The 22,404-nt window shown below is 41.5% G+C and overlaps 1 protein-coding gene across 1 annotated transcript in view; it reads right to left on the bottom strand.

Moving 5' to 3' along the window:
• The window catches only part of RRM1 (ribonucleotide reductase catalytic subunit M1), an 83,787-nt gene that overhangs the window by 4,370 nt on the left and 57,013 nt on the right, over nt 1-22,404 (bottom strand). The window contains exons 13-18 of the mRNA XM_030199839.1: nt 19,551-19,700; nt 15,808-16,029; nt 12,606-12,682; nt 7,422-7,557; nt 4,505-4,600; nt 1,196-1,384 (exon numbers count right to left, since the gene is read on the bottom strand). Coding sequence (XP_030055699.1) covers nt 1,196-1,384; nt 4,505-4,600; nt 7,422-7,557; nt 12,606-12,682; nt 15,808-16,029; nt 19,551-19,700 — 870 coding nt within the window. The remainder of the gene's footprint in view (nt 1-1,195; nt 1,385-4,504; nt 4,601-7,421; nt 7,558-12,605; nt 12,683-15,807; nt 16,030-19,550; nt 19,701-22,404) is intronic.

Genomic DNA, 22,404 nt, shown 5'->3' with positions numbered 1-22,404 from the left:
GTTTGCACATGTTCCCATGGGTTCCTGTTGTGACAGACTATTATGTAGCTAACCACTCCTTATACAGGGTGGAAATATTTATTTATTGCATTTGTACCCCACATTTTCACACCTTTTTGCAGGCTCAATGTGGCTTACAGAGTATTGTTATGATAAAGTCGTTACATGATTTAAGTACAGTCGATCATAAGCTGAGGTATAAGAGGATTTAGATGGAAAGGTGTTAGGTAAGGTCATGTGAGAGGTGTTTTTTGGTGTACTTGGGTGGTTTAAGGAATGATTTGTTTCATTGAGGATGACTTTTGTAGGCTTTGTTGAAGAGATGTGTTTTCAAAGCTTTGCAGAAGCTGGTTAGATTGTTCATGGTTTTCAGGGCCATGGGTAAAGCGTTCCAAAACTGTGTGCTTTTGTACGCGAAGGTAGTAGCATAAGCCTGTTTGTATTTCATTCCTTTACAGCTGGGGAAGTTCAGATTGAGGAATTTGCGGGCCGATCTTTTGGCGTTTCTGGGCGGTAGGTCCACTAGGTTTAACATATAGAGTGGGGCATCTGCGTGAATGATTTTGTGTACGGTCGTGCAGATCTTGAACTCAATTCATTCCGTGAGCGGAAGCCAGTGCAGTTCTAAGGACACCTTCATTCATGAGGTCTAGTGAGGGGGGCAGAGAACTGATCTATTGGGGGGGGGGGGGGGGGGGGAGAGAGAACTGATCTATACACAGTGGATAGAGTACAGGAAATGGAAGGGGATAAAGAGAAAGTGGCGTACCAGTTCTGGGAATCCAGCCACAAAATCAGGTTGGTCCAGGTCCATGGGCATAGTTTGGAGGGGGCAGGGCACTGCCCTCCTAAATGGCTTGCCACCTCTTTTTCTTGCTGCGCACCACCCCCCCCCCCCCCCCCCCCCCCCCCCCCCCCCAATGAGGTCCAGATCGTTCTCCCTCCTCTCTCCACCACAAATTTAAAAAAAAAAAAAAACATACATTTTCTTTTTCCACAATCCTGAAAATAGGACAATGCCCGGGCAGCAAACTTTTTTAGAAAGCCAAACTGTTAGCATCCAGCACATTCCCACAAATCCTTTCCTTCCCCATTTCAGGAACAGATTATTTAGCACCACTAGTGCCTGATCCAACAGCTGTTCTACCACTCAACATACTCCCTTTTTCAGCACTCTACCCAAAGGGCAGCTTACCTGCTTCCAGCCAAAGAAGTGCATACTGGTGAGCTTGCCATAGTTGGGCTCAGCGATATGGATATTGAGGGATTGAGACTGATCAATGAAAGCTCCACGGTCTGCTGCCATCGTAATGATAGTTTTCTGGGAGATCTCCCACACAGTCTTGTAAAGTTCCTTCAGGTCATCAGTAATCTCTGGGATATTCTGCCAAAATTGAAAAGGATGGAGGATAATAGTGAGTCCTAGAATATATTACTTATATTCCACTCAAAAGCATGCAGAATCAGTGATTCCAGTGGGCACCCTCCCCCCCCTCAAAAAAAGTTACTTCTGGTTCTTGTGACCTGGATTGGCCACTGTTGGAAATAGGATACTGGACTACATGGTCTGGCCCAGTATGGCTATTCTATCTTTGTGTTTTCACACTAGATTTTGTTTGATAAATCAGTATAGGTCATTATTAAACTGGACCATTTCAAACCTAGTAATGTAAGAACATCAAGTGTGCCATGCTGGGTCTGATCATACATCCATGAAGCCCAAAATTCTTGTCTCTGACATCAGCTGATATGGGTAACTTACTCAGGTGCCAGAATCAATCCATAAGCATAAGCACATAAAAATATTGCCATACTGGGACAGACCAAAAGGTCCATCAAGTCCAGCATCCTGTTTCCAACAGTTGCTAATCCAGATGACAAGCACAAGACAATCACAAAGATTCAAACAGATTTCATGCTGCTTAAAGGAATAAGCAGTGGATTTTCCCCAAGTCCGCCTTAGTTTATGGAAATTTTTTTAGGAACTTGTGCAAACCTTTAAACCTTGCTACATTAACTGCTTCTACCACTTCCTCTAGCAACAAATCCTAGAGTTTAATTACACATTGAATAAAGAAATATCCTCCCAATTTGCTCTAAATGTACTAGACAGTAATTTCATTGCATTCCCACTAGTCTTTGTACTGTTGGAAAGAGTAAACAAGCAAGTTCTGTCTTGTTGAGCCTCTCTGGCTAACTGGGTCTGTTTATTCACACAAAGACAGAGGACACAGCAGGACTATGGTCAGGCCCTAAACACTGAAGACACCAAAAATGGGTGTCCTTACCAGAGATGGTCCAATTGCACCCGAAACAGCACTTAAAAGCCACTGTAAACTTTTGTGGACATGAAAGGGAAAATCTCTGCAGCCAAATCAACCAACTTGACGGCAAGAAAGGGACAAGGCACCAGAAAAAAAAAATGGAGAACGCAGCCGGAGTCAAGGCCTAAATTTGGCCTAATGACGCAGAAAACAAATAAAATTGGGGGAAAAAAGAAAAGAAAGAGGAATCACAGGCTAATCCGAAAAACAAACCGAACAAAAAATTGCGCAAAGACTGTCAAAAGGCGCTCAGAAGCTCTTCAGACCGAGCTGTGAGAAAGATCACAAAGAGGCAACCATGTCTGATTTTAATCATTCTCACATTAATTCCCTAATCCCTTGTCTTGAACAGATTGTAAGCTTGTGTCTAGTAGCACTATAGAAAAGATAAGTAGTAGTAGTAAAGTTTTACATGCACCAAAATGTATGTCGCATTTTATTAATGTTTATAATCCATGGTGAAAATTGAGATGAATCAGAAATGAGACTAGTTCTACCAAAACTTTCTATGATTTGTCTACAGTCTACAAAATACAGAACTATCACTTTATGGTCCTATTCTGTGGAATTCATTGCCGAAATAACTTGGGTTGACTTCTTCATATAGAATGTTTAGACATATTTATTACCTATATAGGACGAGAAGGTAGCATTAGATTTATGCCAGTGATTTAAATGTATTTTTGTATTAAATGTGAGCAAGTGCAAAGTGAAGCATGTGGGAAAGAGGAACCCGAATTATAGCTACGTCATGCAAGGTTCCACGTTAGGAGTCACGGACCAAGAAAGGGATCTAGATGTCCTCGTTGATGATACGTTGAAGCCTTCTGCTCAGTGTGCTGCTGCAGCTAAGAAAGCAAATAGAATGTTAGGTACTATTAAGAAAGGAATGGAGAACAAAAATGAGGATGTTACAATGCCTTTGTATCACTCCATGGTGTGAGCGCACCTCGAATATTGTGTTCAATTCTGGTCGCCGCATCTCAAAAAAGATATAGTGGAATTAGAAAAGGTGCAGAGAAGGGCGACGAAAATGATAAAGGGGATGGGACAACTTCCCTATGAGGAAAGGCTAAAGCGGCTCTTCAGCTTGGAGAAATGAGAGAGGTCTATAAAATAATGAGTGGAGTTGAACGGGTAGATGTGAAGCGTCTGTTTACGCTTTCCAAAAATACTAGAACTAGGGGGCATGTGATGAAGCTACAATGTAGTAAATTTAAAACGAATCTGAGAATTTTTCTTCATTCAACATGTAATTAAACTCAAATTCGTTGCCAGAGAATGTGGTAAAGGCGGTTAGCTTAGTGGAGTTTTAAAAAGGTTTGGACGGCTTCCTAAAGGAAAAGTCCATAGACCGTTATTAAATGGACTTGGGGGAAATCTACTATTTCTGGGATAAGCAGTATAAAATGTTTTGTACATTTTTGGGATCTTGCCGGGTATTTGTGACCTGGATTTGCCACTGTTGGAAACAGGATGCTGGGCTCGATGGACCTTTGGTCTTTCCCAGTATGGCAATACTTATGTATTAGATATGGTGGAGAAATACGTTCTATCTTGAAAATTATACCTTATTTTATGCACAAACTGTTCAACTTAATCTTTTAATACCACTGTAGTGCAATATGAACATCCACACAGCCTTCTTTACATATATTTAAAAATAAATTAGACTTCAGATCCCCGGTTCTGTTATCGTTTTATTTAACAATACCGCTCTGCTATATCGCTGGGTATATATCTCCCCTAGCGTTTTCTAGCGGGTGTTCTTTTTACTGTAATCCACCATGAACTAAAAAGTAAAATGGAATATAAATGCCCATGTTAAATTAAAAGATCTAATCTGGGGTGTACACCTTCTGGTCCTAGGGATTTGTTACTGTACTTTGTCAATTTGCTGTATTGCATCCCCCAGTTCATTGCTATTTGCCTCAGTTTCTCACAATCACCACCAAATTGTTTTTTCTATCTTCCAAGCAATCTCCTCAGTAAAAATCAAAAGAAAGAATGCATTAGTTTCTATGCTATGGCCTGTTATATCTCTATCTTATAATAGCCAAAAATAACAGTACTCTAGCAACGGCACATGCACTGAAGAGGATAAAATGCTGGTCTTCTGGGGAGAAAACTGTGAAACACTGTCCCAAATAGAATATTTTCTATTTCTCAGTAGGCTGTACCTGAATAGAACCATTGAAGGCAATAATTTTGTTTTTCATCTCTTCATTCCACAGATTCCGCTCGGTCAGATCTTTCAACAAGTGTGGATTCACTACCTAAAGGAAGAAATAAAAAAAATTATCAGGCACCTTCCATCAACAATGACTCCTGGGATTCCTAATTTAGGTTATATTATATATATATATTTAGTTTTTTGTTAAATGAATGGATATGTATTATCTCTAAGAATGCTCAGATAATCTTTATACAAGTCACTTTGAACTCAGAGGTAATGGTGATTCACAAATGTAGCTTGTAATTGTAATTTTATGTTTATTGCCACTTGATATACCGCTTTAACTTGTAGGACAAAGTGGTTTACACAATAAAATATAAAAGTGAGAAAGGAACACCAATAACAGAAATGAACCAGTCATTCAGGGTTATAAGAGAGGGGGAAGGTGGGAGATAAGAGGATTTGGAGCGGAGGACAGGGGAGTAGTGAATTCCACAAAAAGGGTGCCAGAAAGAAGAAAGCTGAGTAACGAGTGGACTCCCAGTGAGCAATCTGAGAGGGAAGGAAGTACCAATTGGTGGGAGACAAGAGAATACAGGATCTAGTTGGGGTATAGGGTGAGAAAGGCAGACAAATAACACAATGTATTAGCATAGTAAGCTTTGTGTGCCAGAGTTAAAACCTTAAACTTAATACGATAAATAAGAAGCCAGTGAAGTTGAGCCAGTAAAGGCGAAGCATGATCAAACTGCTATAATACATACTGCCGTATTCTGGAAAGTCTGAATCCATTTAAATTGAGATTAGGGAAGGCATGCAAAAATTACAGCAGTCAATACGGGAGATAAAAAGAGTGTTAACTAAAGTATGAAGGGCCTTAGAAACGAGATAGGAACATAATGAACAAATTTTGCGAAGAGTATGGAATCCATAGGATTAGAGATGTGAGAGTGGAAAAATAAATGAGAATCCAAAATAACACCAGGATAATGGAGAAATGTAGATAGATCAGAAGCACAAAGCTGTCTGCAGTCAAAATTACAGGAAGGCAGGGGAAGAAAAATTAGAGCATTGCTTCAAAAAATAGTGAAAAATGGTAAGAAGGAAGGGCATACCTTTCTACTCCCATGTTCAAGGATCACCTCACATGTTACCAAAGGTTAGGGTGAATAAGGTGATCATTAGGACCTCCATAAAGCAGGCTCTGTTAGTTTCTTCCCTTAAAGGAAGACGAAAGAAAGTCCAAGAGAGAATCTCATTATAAGAAAAGCAGATATGCTTGTTTGGAATTAACAGGAAGGGGAGGGCAAGGCAAGGTGAGCTCAGTCACACAGCAGGTTCATAAGGAGACATAGCATATCCCTATGCTGAGATTCGCACCAGTGCTTTTTCTGTTGAGGGACCTTATGTGGGATAGGCTCCCAGGCACAATTACCCCTGCAATGCAATTCAGATAAGTAACGCTTATTATGATGAAGGCATAGCGTTAGAGCATAAGTTAATAAGTTTGTATATATTGATTGTTTCTACAAAAATTGATAAAGAAAACAAAAAACTTATTTAAAAGATTTCAGATTGATGAAGGCATAAGGTGAAACACCTACTTCCATTATTTCCAAAGCCGATGGCTTAAGTGAAAGGTCACCTCTGAAGCTCCATTTTCTATATTCTCATGACATGTTTATTAGATTTTTTTTTAACAGCAGTGATTATTATATAGTATTTTGACACTAGCTGAACAGCAGTTGTAACAAACTGTATTTCCATCATTCACAGTGTATTGTAAGCCACACTGAGCCCGCAAATAGGTGGGAAAATGTGGGATACAAATGCAATAAATAAATAAATAAATCATTTCTACACTTAGAGCCGGTGAAATTTACAACTCCTAGGCTGTGCATATGGTTCAGCAACAAGGTCATCAAATGCCACTGAAACCTAAGGAGACAACAATGAAAGACTGGATGGCAAAATAGTGATTCCATACAGTGTCCTACCTAAGATGGAGTGGGCTTGTTTGCTCCAGAAAGGGTCAGTTGAAAATGAACAATCTTTTCTAATTCCTTTGATGTAAAGGAAAGGTTTCAATATGGGGTGAAAGTTTATGAGGAGAGATCCTTAAGAAGATGCTGGATGACAGCTTGTTTCCAGTGGGAAGGAAAAGACTCTTATGGACAGATGTGGTTGAACTTGGACAGAGGTAGATAAAAGGGCCAGCGAGAGTATTCTAAGTTTCCAAGTTTATTACTTGATATACCCATTTTTGATTAGGTCAGAGAAAAAAAATGTCTGCTAGGATTTGAACACTTTTCATACACGATAGTGCTTCGATGTGCACAAATTCCGTGACTGGAACAAAGGATGACCAAGTATGGAAGGGAAATGGTAGCTCTGATGAAGGGTTAAGAATGCAGACTAGTTGACAGATTCAATACCAAAGATCCAGAAGGAGAAACTGGGTCTTTTCTCGAGTCCCTCTAGACCAAGTCCAGACTGAAAACTACTGACAAATGTCATACTACAAGTATCCTGTGCAATCCAGTCAATATTTCCATTAACAAAACAGGTTACTAAGAACATCCTTGCTTAATTCAGGAAGCACAAACCACCACCAACCTGAAATAGGTAAAGATCAACAAAAGAAATCACAGAAACCATGAGAACATGGATAACCTAAAACCCTTCTATTCTTTTCTTTCTTACTTTTTCATTTGTTCCCTTATTGATCTGGACTTGATGACATTTGTGCAATAAAAATTGAACTTATCTACATCATCTACAGACTTTTTCCTATTGTCACCTTCACTGTGTTTTTTATTATTTCAATTCTGCGAAGACTGGTGTTCTTCTGTGTTTACATCGGCACATTTGATTATGCACAGAACAGAAATTAAGTGTGAGAAGAAGGAGAAACTACTTACCTGAAACTCTCCAGAAAGGACCCTACGTGTATAGATGTTGCTGGTATATGGTTCAATGGATTCATTGTTGCCCAAAATCTGAGCTGTGGAAGCTGTGGGCATCGGAGCAAGGAGCAAACTGTTTCTAACACCATATCTGAAAGAAAAAGAAACTATTGTGCAAGGATAATTTAACACCAGGAGCGGACAGAAAGAATCAAGAAAGTCCAACTATTTAGGATCATTAATACGGTACTTCACAGTGCTGGGAAAGTAATTTATGCTAATAGACAGACTCCCAGCATCAATAAATGATGCAAAGGAAAGACTCTCTGCTCACAGCTGTTACCTCAGAAAATAGGACATTTAAAAGGACTATACCACCACTAAGATTAATGCAGGAAATTAAAAAAAAAAATAACAACCATAGGAAGGTGTGATTTTGGAAGAGATCTATTTCAATAATCATTTTTAATTCATAAAACAAAATTGTACAGATTCCAATGCGAGTTCTAACTACTGCATCATTCAACTGGCAGCCTTCCTATCTTAGTGAAATTGTTGGGAGACATTTGTAGCTTTCCAATTTCAACAATATCTGGCAGACTGATAACCCCACTGTACAAGAATGGAAAAGATTTCCAAGAACGCCAAAGTAGACTGAAAGGTAAAGCAGCCAAGCAAAAATAGCCAAAAAGCAAAATAAATCCCACTGATGGTAGTTGTGAGATGAAAAGGGACCATTGTCCCAAAAAAAAAAAAAAAAAAAAAAAAAAGATTATAGTCTCACCCCTTTGAACCTCACTCCAGGGAACACTACCTACATCTGATCTGATAGGCAATGGATTACTACTGTCAAACAATAATGCAGCCCTGATAGGTACAGTTCAAAAAATGGTTTTCTGACAAATAAGACATGAAATGGAACAAGGAGAATATTACCCCTAGGAACCTCAATTGTCATGTCCCTCTATCACCTATGCTAATCAACATTCTCCTGAGCTCACTTAGGACACGTTTACAAGAAACGATGTGGTTTTAACTGCCAATTTTCTTTCACACACTCCAACCAGATTAGTCCAACCCAGCACTACTAAGATTACCAACCTGGGATGAGAGAAAACCTTCCGCAACACTCGGCCTAACAGAGATGGTTGAAAGATGTAGAGCACTTCCACTAGAGGCTACTTCAAGAAGAGCACCTAGGCCTGCCAATCTGGACACAATCGAGTCCAACACTGGGACTATCCACCTCTAGACAACCACAATAAAGGCAGCTCTCGATAATTCACATTCCCTCGGATCAAACATTGATCTGCTCAGTTCCCGCTATGAATGCCACCAACAAAGCCTGAAGATGAATATTCATCCCTAGCCACTTCTCAACTTTTTGTGCTGCCTTGATAATTGGCATAAGCTACCTCTGCGGCATTATCAGAGAAAATTTGTACTGCCTTCTTTGAGCCAAGGGTTGAAAAGACCTCCAGCATCTTCCTGATTGCTTGGGTCTCTAATTGACTGATAGACCACATAACCTCTATTATCAGCTAGTGACCCTGCTCCACCTGTTCCAGAGTGAGTTCCCCAGCCAAAGAGACTTGCATACGTTGTGATTACCATCAACATGAGAATAGCTGTACTGGGTCAGACCAATGGACTATCTAGTCCAGTACCTGTTTCCAACTGTGGCCAATCCAGGTCACAAGCACCTGGCAGAATCCCAAATAGCAAGATTCCATGCTACTGATCCCAGGGCAAGCAGTGGTTTCCCCATGCCTAGCTCAATAGCAGCCTATGGACTTTTCCTCCAAGAACTTGTCCAAACCTTTTTTAAACTCAGATACGCTAACTGCTGTAACAACATCTTCCAGCAATGAGTTCCAAAACTTATTTGTTGAGTGAAAAAATATTTCTTCCTATTCGTTTTAAAAGTATTACCATGTAACTTAATGGAGTGTCCCCTAGTCTTTGTATTTCTTGGAAGAATTAAAAACATAATTCATGTTTACCCGTTCTACACCACTCAGGATTTTGTAGACCTTTATCATATCTCCCCTCAGTTGTCTCTTTTCCAAGCTGAAGAGCCCTAACCTCTTTAAGCCTTTCTAACTCAGGAATAACGTCAGGACATTTTCATGGAACGAGTGGCAGATACCTGGAATGCCCTCCCGCAAGTGATGAAAACGGTAACAGAATTTTAAAATGCGTGGGATAAACACAAAGGAATCCTGTATAGAAGGAATGGAACCAAAGAAGACGCATGGTGATTAGATGGCAACACTGGTAATTGGAAAGCAAAGAAAGCCAGTGCCAGGCAGACTTCTACAGTCTGTGCCCTGATCGTGGCTGGACAGATTTGGATGGGCTGGAGTGGGGCTTTGATGACAACTTCAGAAGTTGTTGAACAAAGCCAGTGCCAGGCAGGCTTCTATGGACTGTGCCCTGCAAATGGCATGGAAAGATCAACATATGTGGTATATCATACATGATATTCTTACGCACCTTATCTGTAACAATATTTTGAAATTCTTATTCCATTAATGTGATTATCGTAACATATTGTAAGCCACATTGAGCCTGCAAATAGGTGGGAAAATGTGGGATACAAATGAAGCAAATAAATAAATACATTATGCTATGAGTTTATCTTGTTGGGCAGACTGGATGGAATGAATATGTCTATCTGCTGTCATCTACTATGTTACTATGTAAAGTCTTTTTGCCTTCCTTATCAGCGCTCCAAGAGGCGTCTCTTGACCCACAGAAGGCAAAAGTAGAGACTAATAGACGATTCACCACTGGAGACGTGAGTCCAACAGTCTTTATTATATCAGAGATAACGACCCGACACAGGCCGTGTTTCGACGCTAAAAAGCGTCTGCATCAGGGGTCAATAAATACACCAAGTAATGAATGCAAAACGAAGAGTCCTACTTGTATATGTGTTGTCAACTCACTGATCACGTAGCACCAAACAGAATATGCTGGATACAAACTATCAGAGCAAGATTTTGCTCTGATAGTTTGTATCCAGCATATTCTGTTTGGTGCTACGTGATCAGTGAGTTGACAACACATATACAAGTAGGACTCTTCGTTTTGCATTCATTACTTGGTGTATTTATTGACCCCTGATGCAGACGCTTTTTAGCGTCGAAACACGGCCTGTGTCGGGTCGTTATCTCTGATATAATAAAGACTGTTGGACTCACGTCTCCAGTGGTGAATCATCTATTAGTCTCTACTTTTGCCTTCTGTGATTCGTCATCGTAGAGAACTTTTCCTGTTCTATATTTTGTCTCTTGACCCACAGCATTAGCACTTTCATCACCTCCATCGCCTCTTCATGCCCCAAGTGATTCACATATGCCACCACCATCACATTATCCAAAATAAAAACGCTTAAGTTGGAAATTTTACCACCACTACATGCTGTCCTTTGCTTCCATTAGGAGGGCTAGATTCATTTCCAGTTTCTGAGACTGCAAAGACCACCAAAGACAATAGTACCTTGTGCACGGGATACATATGGACCCTGGCTCATGGCACCACCTCCAGTGTCACTGCTATCAAACTCGGTACCTTGAGATACATACTCCCAAGATATAGAGGGCTCGACCTGCTGAGAAGTCCTCCGACTTGAGACTAACTTCTGCACTCTCTCCTCTGTCAAGAACACTTGCCCCCTTGTAGTGTATCAAAAGGTGACCCCAAATATTCCAAGGACTATGACTGTCATAGAATGCTCTTGGATGAGCTGACCAACCATCTCAACTCCTGCAGGAGCTGAATGACCCGAGTTGTGACTCTCTTGAAGCAAATTACTACTACTTCTACTACTTAACATTTCTGAAGCGCTACTAGGGTTACGCAGCGCTGTACAGTTTAACCCTGGATCAATTAGTAATCCAAATAAAGGCACATCAGAGTTCCTTCCTTCTGGAAAGCAGTTGTACAACAACCATCACCTTAAGGTGTTGTCACTAAGCTGAACAGAAGCAAACTGGAAATTCTGACCCAGTACTACAAGCTGAAGAAATAGCCAATATTCTCCCTGACCAGGAAATGTGTAAGTACGCTTTCATCAGATCTGATGACATCAGAAATTCTCCTCACTGAACCACCATCATCACTATGAGGAATCTGGGAACCCGGAGTGCTCCACTTACTTGAGATCCAAAATGGACCTAAAACTATCCTCCTTTTTGGGCCCCACAAAACGAATAGGAGTATCTGCCTGCACCCTGCTCATCCAGAGAACAGGCACAACCACCCTAGCTGCACCCAGGGCCACCGCAGGTGCACCCATCATGTCCCCCCCAACCTGGGCCGCCACTGCTCCCTCCCTCTGTCCTCTCCTGCGCTGTTCTTGTCTGTGCTGGGAGTAGGGACCTTACAATCTATTAGATTGTAAGCTCTTTGAGCAGGAACTTTCTTCTATGTTTGTGCAGCGCTGCGTACGCCTTGTAGCGCTATAGAAATGCTAAATAGTAGTAATAGGGACCTGGATGATTGCATTAATGTGAAATCGCTTTAATACAATCCTGGGTGGCACAGAGGAGGACAGACCTGGAAGCAGACAGGAAGAAGCTTGCCAGCACCAGGCCCAAGGCCCAAGGAATTTCACCCTACCCCCCCCCCCCCCCCCCCCCCCACACACACACCTTTCGGCAGCCTTGGCTGCACCAGCTGTTCCCATGTATCTGACCGCAGCTATCGTCAAATGAGAGCAGCAAGGAAATTCCACTAAGCCATCAGAAATGACCTCCAGGACCCACTGATCTGAGGTGGTTTGGACAGACCTCTGGTAAAAATGTCCTCAACACAGGAGCCAGAGTGTGGGTCCCCAAATCCTCATTGTGAAACTTATGCCAACCCTGACAGAGGGAACTGGGGAGGCTGGAGCTTGAGGATAGAAAAGGCAGGAGGGGAATTTCAGGTCTTATGATAGGGGAATTCTGTGCAAAAATACTACAAATATTGATGAATTTTATAATATTGGGTGCAAGATTTTCAGAAGTTTTGCACAGACTTCCCCTAGGAATAAAGAAGAACAAAGCAAAGGACTGGGGAAATCAGAATAGGAGCGGATGGCCTAAATATGCTAAAATGCCTAGTTACAGTTCTGATTTACCCCATCCATGTTCATCTACTGGTCCCCCTAGGTATAAAAAAAAATGAATCTGCCACATTGGGTGCACTTACCTGGCAATCCTCTCCTTCAAAGATGCCCAGTCCCATAAATCGGTAGGAGTGACATTCCACATATCATACTGTAAGATCTGAGGAACAAAGAAAATTACTACCAGACTAAGTCACATATTCAGTGCCTAGAAAGAGTCTTCACAAGCTTTCACATTTATGTCATAATTCAAAATGCATTATAAATAGAAGTTTCTCCACACAGCATACCCTACACTTTTAATGTGCAAGAACAATTAGAAATATTTAAAAAGTAATTATGCAATCAAATTTGTATGGGCTCCTTTTAAAAAGCAGTGTTACCGTTTAACGGTGCACTGAATGCAAAGAAGCCCATTCAATTCCCATGGACTCCGTTGCATTCAGCACACTGCTTATCAGTAGCACTACTCAACATGTAATTAAACTCTGGAAATCATTGCCAGAGAATGTGGTAAAGGTGGTTAGCTTAGCGGGGTTTAAAAAAGGTTTGGACAGCTAAAGAAAAAGTCCATAGACCATTATTAAAATGGACTTGGGAAAAATCTACTGCTTTTTTCTGGGATATATGCAATACAAAAAATAGTACAGTTTAAAGCAAGAGTGTCTAATATCTTCCAAATGGGTTTTTCCAATGTGTTTTTCTAAACGGTTTATCAGGGAAAGTCTCATATAGTCACCAGGGCGATTTTTGTGCCACCAATACGGTTTACCCCTATTTCGTGACAATTGCATTCATCTACTCACCCCTAACCTGCCTCTTTTTTGATTCTTTTCTTAATATTTAAATATTTTTTTGTGAGAACATTATCCATTTAGGTGGCACAGCCACTAATATCCACACCTAGTTTAGATGTTTTAAGTTATACCTACTTGATCAGGCCATTTGGCCATCTAATTTATAAGTTTGGAGGCTAAATATTGCTGCTTAGACATGAGTTAGACTGCTCAGTGTCTCTGCACCTGAAATACCACACATCTTGCCCTTTTTAAATGAATAATTTGGCTGTATAACAATATATACAGTGGGGGAAATAAGTATTTGATCCCTTGCTGATTTTGTAAGTTTGCCCACTGACAAAGACATGAGCAGCCCATAATTGAAGGGTAGGTTATTGGTAACAGTGAGAGATAGCACATCACAAATTAAATCCGGAAAATCACATTGTGGAAAGTATATGAATTTATTTGCATTCTGCAGAGGGAAATAAGTATTTAATCCCTCTGGCAACAAGACCTAATACTTGGTGGCAAAACCCTTGTTGGCAAGCACAGCGGTCAGACGTCTTCTGTAGTTGATGATGAGGTTTGCACACATGTCAGGAGGAATTTTGGTCCACTCCTCTTTGCAGATCATCTCTAAATCATTAAGAGTTCTGGGCTGTCGCTTGGCAACTCGCAGCTTCAGCTCCCTCCATAAGTTTTCAATGGGATTAAGGTCTGGTGACTGGCTAGGCCACTCCATGACCCTAATGTGCTTCTTCCTGAGCCACTCCTTTGTTGCCTTGGCTGTATGTTTTGGGTCATTGTCGTGCTGGAAGACCCAGCCACGACCCATTTTTAAGGCCCTGGCGGAGGGAAGGAGGTTGTCCACTCAGAATTGTACGGTACATGGCCCCATCCATTCTCCCATTGATGCGGTGAAGTAGTCCTGTGCCCTTAGCAGAGAAACACCCCCAAAACATAACATTTCCACCTCCATGCTTGACAGTGGGGACGGTGTTCTTTGGGTCATAGGCAGCATTTCTCTTCCTCCAAACACGGCGAGTTGAGTTCATGCCAAAGAGCTCAATTTTTGTCTCATCTGACCACAGCACCTTCTCCCAATCACTCTCGGCATCATCCAGGTGTTCACTGGCAAACTTCAGACGGGCCGTCACATGTGCCTTCCGGAGCAGGGGGACCTTGCGGGCACTGCAGGATTGCAAACCGTTATGTCGTAATGTGTTACCAATGGTTTTCGTGGTGACAGTGGTCCCAGCTGCCTTGAGATCATTGACAAGTTCCCCCCTTGTAGTTGTAGGCTGATTTCTAACCTTCCTCATGATCAAGGATACCCCACGAGGTGAGATTTTGCGTGGAGCCCCAGATCTTTGTCGATTGACAGTCATTTGTACTTCTTCCATTTTCTTACTATGGCACCAACAGTTGTCTCCTTCTCGCCCAGCGTCTTACTGATGGTTTTGTAGCCCATTCCAGCCTTGTGCAGGTGTATGATCTTGTCCCTGACATCCTTAGACAGCTCCTTGCTCTTGGCCATTTGTAGAGGTTAGAGTCTGACTGATTCACTGAGTCTGTGGACAGGTGTCTTTCATACAGGTGACCATTGCCGACAGCTGTCTGTCATGCAGGTAACGAGTTGATTTGGAGCATCTACCTGGTCTGTAGGGGCCAGATCTCTTACTGGTTGGTGGGGGATCAAATACTTATTTCCCTCTGCAGAATGCAAATAAATTCATATACTTTCCACAATGTGATTTTCCGGATTTAATTTGTGATGTGCTATCTCTCACTGTTACCAATAACCTACCCTTCAATTATGGGCTGCTCATGTCTTTGTCAGTGGGCAAACTTACAAAATCAGCAAGGGATCAAATACTTATTTCCCCCACTGTAGATGAATAAATAATTTATTTTTAAAGCGCTTGTGATCAATGATGGGTCTGATCCTAGAAGTACTTCTGAATGTCAAAATATGTTCATTTCTGACATCCAGGGCAATTTCTCATGGGAAAAAAGTGGATGTGATCACCAAATAAAGCTATTTTTAAAAGCTTTGTCAGAATACTTAATCATAACTAGCATTCAGATGATAGCTCCCCTATTTGCATCAAAATATATGCAACTCTTTCATAAAGGGTTGAGATATGGCACACGCTAATGACAAACAGCTTAGAGACATCACCAACTTTATCTTTTACTGAACCAAATTTTTTAAAAGTCTTCTTTCAGCAAGTGCAAATAAAGGAAGAGAGAGAGAGAGCAACTATGGCTTTGCTGCCACAGTTCCCTTTTCTGGATAGCAGAATGTGCTCACTCAGATAAATAATCTGAGACTGCGCTAAGTTTGCAGCACCCATCTTCAAGTTTCCTACTTGTACCTGTTGAAGAATTTGTCTTGCTTTCTTCCATGGAACAATGGCAAAAGAACTAAGCCAGATGCGCCAATATGCCCATATATGCAGAAAGTTCTGTTATGACCAGACACACAACAGTTATTCCTTACCCCTTTACTAACTGGACATCCCTTGTAGGTTTCGTATGATCCATGTTCTTTGGCAAGGTCACAACTGGCTTCCAAAGCACCATAATAAATACTTTCAAAGATCTGTTTGTTCAGTAGCTGTGCCTCTGGGCTCTCAAATGGATACCTCATCAGGATAAAAGCATCTGCCAGTCCCTGCACCCCGATGCCAATAGGACGATGACGCTTATTGGAGTATTCAGCCTAGAAACATGGGTAAAGAGAATTAACTTGGTAGTGGTCCTAACATTTGTATCCCACATTTTCCCACCTTTTTGCGGGTTCAGTGTGGCTTACAATACGAGTTAAATGTTGGAAATACAATTTGTTACAGATTGGTTATGGATTACATTTTGCAGAATTATGCGAAACAATTGAAGTGTCGTTAAGGAATGTAACACTGGAGCATAAACATTGAAACATTGGAAACATGCACAGTATAGCCCAAAGTCTAGGAATACAAAACAGTGTCGGAGGCAGTGACAGAAGAGGAGGGGGGAGGAAGAGCCAGTTGTAGAAGTGCAGAGGAATAAAAATAAGTTCCTTTAATTGATATAATTTACAATGTTATTTTATTTCATACACTGCTACAAAGTGGTGAAATTTAGTCTTACCTGCTAATTTCATTTCCTTGAATCCTGCTACAACTGTCCAGATGTGTGGGTTTCTGTCACCCTGCCAGCAGATGGAGGAAGACAGCACAGCTTCACAGTGACATTACTGCGTTTAAGATGTGCCCACAGAATACAATCCATTAATTCTTACCAAAGCCCAGCACCTGCAAATAATTGTGGGCCCGGGGCACCCTGAAGGCCAGGTGTCAAATTTTCCCTTGCAACTTCTGAATCTGGGACTAAGGAAGAAATACTCTCCCCAGAAGTTTTGAACCATACACCCAAATACTCACGAGACTGAGATGGCAGGAGATGACTCTTGGCATGGTTGACTACCCAACCCAGATGTTCCAACAACTAAACCACTCTGGTGGTGACCTGTTCGCTCTCCTGAAAAGACTTGTCCCAGGTAAGGATGAAATAGAACCCCCTCCCTTCTGTAGTGCCGCAGCCACCACAACCATCACCTTGGAAAAGGTAGAAGGGGCCGTACAGAGGCCAAAAGGGAGTGCACAGAACTGAAATTGCTATCCTAAAACAGCAAAAACGCAGAAAATGCTGGTGGCTTTGCAGGATGAGGAAATGAAGATAATCTTCCATAAGATCCAAGGCCATGAGAAACTCTCTAGGTTGTACCGCCATCATGACTAACTGAAGTCTCCCCATATAGAAATGGGGAACCTTCAAGGCTCTGTTGACATGCTTCAGATCTAGGATGGGCCGGAAGGAACCCTCCTTTTTAACAGCCACAAAACAAACGGAATAAGCACTGGTTCCATGCTCCTGTCGAGGAACGGGAACCAGCGCTTGCAGCTACAACAGCTGCTGTAACGTGATCCTGACTGCCGCAACCTTCTCGCAAGTTCAGCAAGGGGATTCCAAAAGCAGATTGGAAAGGGAATGATTGAACTCCAAAGCATGGCCGTCCCGCACTACCTCGAGGACCCAGCGTCCTTGGTAATCTGAGCCCACCTCTGATGAAAATAACGTAGCCTTGCTCCTAAGGTGCGAGGAGGAGGGCCCAAGAAACCTTCACTGGGAGAAGCGGGACTGTCCCGTGGAAAGGGCTCTGGAGTCATTATTTATTTATTTATTTATTTATTTATTGCATTTGTACCCCACATTATCCCACCTTTTTGCAGGCTCAATGTGGCTTACAGAGTAAGGTTATGATAAAGTCAATACATGATTTAAATACAGTTGATCATAAGCTGAGGTAAGAGAGGTGGTAGATGGGCTGATGTTGGGTAGGTTGTATGAGAAATGTTTTAGGTGTGTTTTGGTGATTTGGGGGATGAATTGTATCATTGAGGGAGGTTATTGTAAGCTTTGTTAAAGAGGTGTGTTTTCAGAGCTTTGCGGAAGCTGGTTAGATTGTTCATGGTTTTCAGGGTTTTGGGTAGCGCATTCCAAAACTGTGTGCTTTTGTATGCAAAGGTTGTAGCATAAGCTTGTTTGTACTTCACTCTTTTGCAGCTGGGGAAATTCAGGTTTAGGAATTTGCGGGCCGATCTTTTGGCGTTTCTGGGCGGTAGGTCCACTAGGGTTAGCATATAGAGTGGGGCATCTGCGTGAATGATTTTGTGCACGGTTGTGCAAATCTTGAATTCAATTCGTTCCTTGAGCGGAAGCCAATGCAGTTTCTCTCTTAGGGGCTTCGCGCTTTCATATTTAGGTTTTCCTAAGATGAGCCTGGCTGCCGTGTTTTGGGTTGTCTGGAGTTTTTTAATGGTCTGTTCTTTACAGCCTGCGTACAAGGCGTTGCAGTAGTCCAAGTGGCTTATAACTAGTGACTGCACTAGGGTGCGAAAGATATTTCTTGGGAAATAAGGTTTAATTCTTTTGAGTTTCCACATCAATTGGAACATTTTTTTCGTTGTGTTCTTCATGTGGGTATCGAGTGTGAGGTTTCGATCAATGGTGACTCCAAGAATTTTCAGGTTTTCTGATATAGGCAGTGTGCAGTAAGGTGTGGTTATAGTGGAGTAATTGTATTCATTGTATTGGGAGGTGAGAACTAGGCATTGTGTTTTATCAGCATTGAGCTTTAGCCGGAATGAGTCTGCCCATGAGTGCATGATCTGGAAGCTCTGGTTGATCTCGTTGGTTATTTCATTTAAGTCCTTCTTAAACGGGATGTGGATTGTGACATCATCGGCATATATGTAAGGGTTAAGGTTTTGATTGGCCAAGAGTTTGGCTAGTGGTGTCATCATTAAGTTGAAGATTGTAGGTGAAAGGGGGATCCTTGAGGGATCTTGGCAACCCCCTCAAAAGGGCTGCGCTCTCTGGAAGAATTGACCATGCTATGGCTCCACTCAACTTGCCAGGCCTACAGCATTGAGCATAACCCAGCTGACTCTGGGCCGCTGATGAACCACCCATGGCCCTGGACCGATCCTCAGGCAAATGAGGCCCCCTGGCTTCCCCCAAGCCTTTCACCAGCTCCCCATCAAAGACCATGGAACCCTTCAAAAGCAGAGCTCAGCTTTGGAAGCTGCAACCACTGCCCAAACATGCAACCACATTGGATTTGATATATTAATTTGATCTACACCTCTTACTACAATTGTGTTAAACCGGTGTACAATAAAATACTTCAAATACAGAAAGTAATATCATACGACTGTAAATTTAAGTACAACGTAAAATTTAACAGATTCCATAAACTACTGAAACATCGAGGGTCCGGGAACGCAGCACTGAGCTCTGCTGAGCTGCCGTCGGCCTTACTTCTTCTTCTCTGCCTGTGTCCCGCCCTCGACGACGTTACGTCACACGAGGGCGGGACAGGCAGAGAAGAAGAAGGAACTTGGAAGGTCGACGTCGGCTGCTCAGCAGAGCTCAGTGCTGCGTTCCCGGACCCTCGATGTTTCAGTAGCGGAGCAAGGGCCCGACCTGGGTGGAGGGTGGGTGGCGGGTGGCGACGGCTCGGGGGGGGGGGGGGGAGGCGAATTCAGAGGGGGAGGGGCAGCGGCAAACTCGGCGGCGCGGGGGGGTGGCCTTTCAACCCCCCCCCCCTTCCTATAATAGCCCGTTTTTATGGGCTCAAAGGCTAGTCCTTGTATAAACCGCTCAAGAGTCTGTGGCTCAGCAGAGTGCACCCCTTACCTCTGGCACTGGATAGAAGTTGATGTCAATAATTTTGTTCAGATTTCTGACAATGACCTTTGTCACCTCGGCCAGCTTTGCAAAATCGTAGGTACGTTCAGGTGTTACATACATGTTGAGGGCTATGGATGCCAAATTACAAACAGCAACCTAGAGCCAAGAGAAAAGTCAGAACAAGTCATGCAATAGCAGTGCTATAACTAACTACAAATAATGTGGTACAGTCCCAATGCTTCCTCTTCAGAAGCAGAGCTGGAAATGATAGTCACACTCACAGACTTAAATCTAAGGGACAAGACACTGCTTTAACTGGAGCTGGCAAAAAACAGGGCACTATTCACAAAACTACTGCCATGTTAATCTGCTTCAATGTGCAGAAATAAAGGTCAAATAGAATACCTTTTCATTGGTCAAGAAATGTTATAAAATTAGTCCACTATAAAGTATCGCTTTTGTTTCTTTCTTGATAATACAGCAACCATACTACCTCATACAAAGTGGAAGATACCACATGCAACCATAGAAGCAAAGTCCAACAAGGTATTTAGATTTCCACCAAAAAATACCACCTTAGAGGCTGTTTATGTTTAGTGGCTTTATTTCCTTTAAAATGAACATATTTTAAGTACAGTCAACCCTCGATTTAACAGACCCCAATTTAATGGATTTAGGATATGTGTATTTAACGGCCAAGGTGGGTGCAGACTCCAACAAAGGCTATAATCACCGGTTTCAATTAAAGCACCAAAAAAGTAACAGTGAAAACAACTACTACGAATGCAGAAAAACACCACTACAGAAACAGATGCTCTAAAATTATCAAAACAATATTGCAGTCTCTTCACTAACAATGTTCAAATAAAGCTGAAAACTATCATAGATATGAGTCCTCTGTGCACAGACAAAAAGCCATGTCACTTAGCTTAGGATGGTATTCTTCAAGCAAATATCTCAAAAATGCAGCTGGACCAATCCTGCTGAGTTCTCTATTCAATTACTGTAAAAAAGGTCCATAATCCTCAACAAGGGTTCCCCTCGTTTCAATTTCTTCTTCAGGAGTAATAATACACAATCAGCCTGGCTCCAAGTGTTTTGTTGGTGGAGTTTCATAGACGATATACGTAATTTTTAATCTGGCTGGGTTCAAGATCTCTGTTTTTGCACATTTTTTTGAAGAGTTGAATGATAGTCATCCTACTATTAAATTTCAATATTCCATACAAACAAATATATTTTGGATGTGAAAATCATGAAGAAGGATTCTCATTTACAGACTACTGTTTTTTCAAAACCTACTGATAGAAACACCCTGCTTTCCTATGATAGTATGCATCCTTATGCATACTTATGTTAAAACCAGCTTGCCGTATGCACAGTTCTTGAGATATCGACGAATTTGTGACTTCAGATAAATATAAAAAGGCTTCCTAAGCTAAGTGATAGGGCTTTTTGTGTACAGGTGACTCGTATCTATGATAGTTTTCAGCTTTATTTGAACATTGTTAGTGAAGAGATTGCAATATTGTTTTGATAATTATAGAGAATCTTTTTTTGTAACAGTGTTTTTCTTCATTTGTAGTTGGAGATGTTTTCGCTGTTACTTTTTTGGTGCTTTAACTGAAACCAGTGATTATAGCCTTTGATGAATGGTGATCAATGTAGACAGTTAAGGTTTCATTTGCTTAAATTTTGTATTAAACTGAAGTTTCTTCATTCAATGCTCAGAACAAAATATAATTTTTGATTTTTCAGAGTGCTAAATTTTGATCTTTACTTTTAAAATATTTGTGATGTTTTCAAAACAGAACAATTAAAATATACTTATATGTATGTACAGTATATATTAATGCATGATATGTAATGTTCTCACATAGCTAAATTTGTGGATTTTTAGTATGAAAACTGATTGTACTGCACTTCAAAATATACAAAATTTTATATTTTTCCAGACATTTTGATTTAAAGATACACCTCCTCCCCCCCTCCCCCCCCAACAATTAGTCAAATTGAGGGTTGACTATTTTTTTTTTTTGAGCATACTGAAGAAAAATAAACTTAAGACGCAACTACCCATTTCAACATGCAGAAGCTCCCCCAATTCTTTTCCGGTTATCAGAATATATTCACCTATATAAAACCTAAGAACTGCCATAATGGGTTAAACAAATTCCATCAAGCTTTGTTTCCAGCAGTGGTCAATATAGGGAAAGGGGAAAGGGAAATGGGACTTGATATACCGCCTTTCTGAGGTTTTTGCAACTACATTCAAAGTGGTTTACATATATTCACATACTTATTTTGTACCAGGGGCAATGGAGGGTTAAGTGACTTGCCCAGAGTCACAAGGAGCTGCAGTGGGAATCAAACTCAGTTCCCCAGGATCAAAGTCCACTGCACTAACCACTAGGCTACTCCTCTGCTCCCTTCCTCCGCTCGCTCACAAAAACCTGGCAGTATAGTAGTAGTATCCCAAAAAGTAAATAGTTTCCAAACTGCTTATTCTGGGGATAAGCAGTAGATTTCTCCAAGTCCATGGTTTGTGGACTTTTCCCTTCAGTAACCTGTCAAAACCTTTTTATAATCCTAGCTACACTAAAAGCTTTTACTACATCTTCCAGCGACAAAATTTCAGAGCTCAACCTCTAAAGATTGGGCTATGCTTGCCAACACCCATATCCACTCTCCTCCTATGAATCTCCCATGTTTCTGTCCTTAATATTCATCTAGTCATCTGCACCTGACTCAGACATTTTTTTACTAGAGTGAAAGTGCAGAGCGGCATAACAGAGCCGAAACATTAGGGTGCTCAGTGGACACTTGTAAATGGCTCCCAAGATGAAGCGGATTCACACAC

This window comes from Microcaecilia unicolor, chromosome 4, assembly GCF_901765095.1.
Source record: "Microcaecilia unicolor chromosome 4, aMicUni1.1, whole genome shotgun sequence".
In the NCBI taxonomy this organism is placed as follows: Eukaryota; Metazoa; Chordata; class Amphibia; order Gymnophiona; family Siphonopidae; genus Microcaecilia; species Microcaecilia unicolor.
The sequence above is the reverse complement of the archived record's forward strand: the minus strand, read 5'-3'. Positions and strand labels throughout refer to the sequence as shown.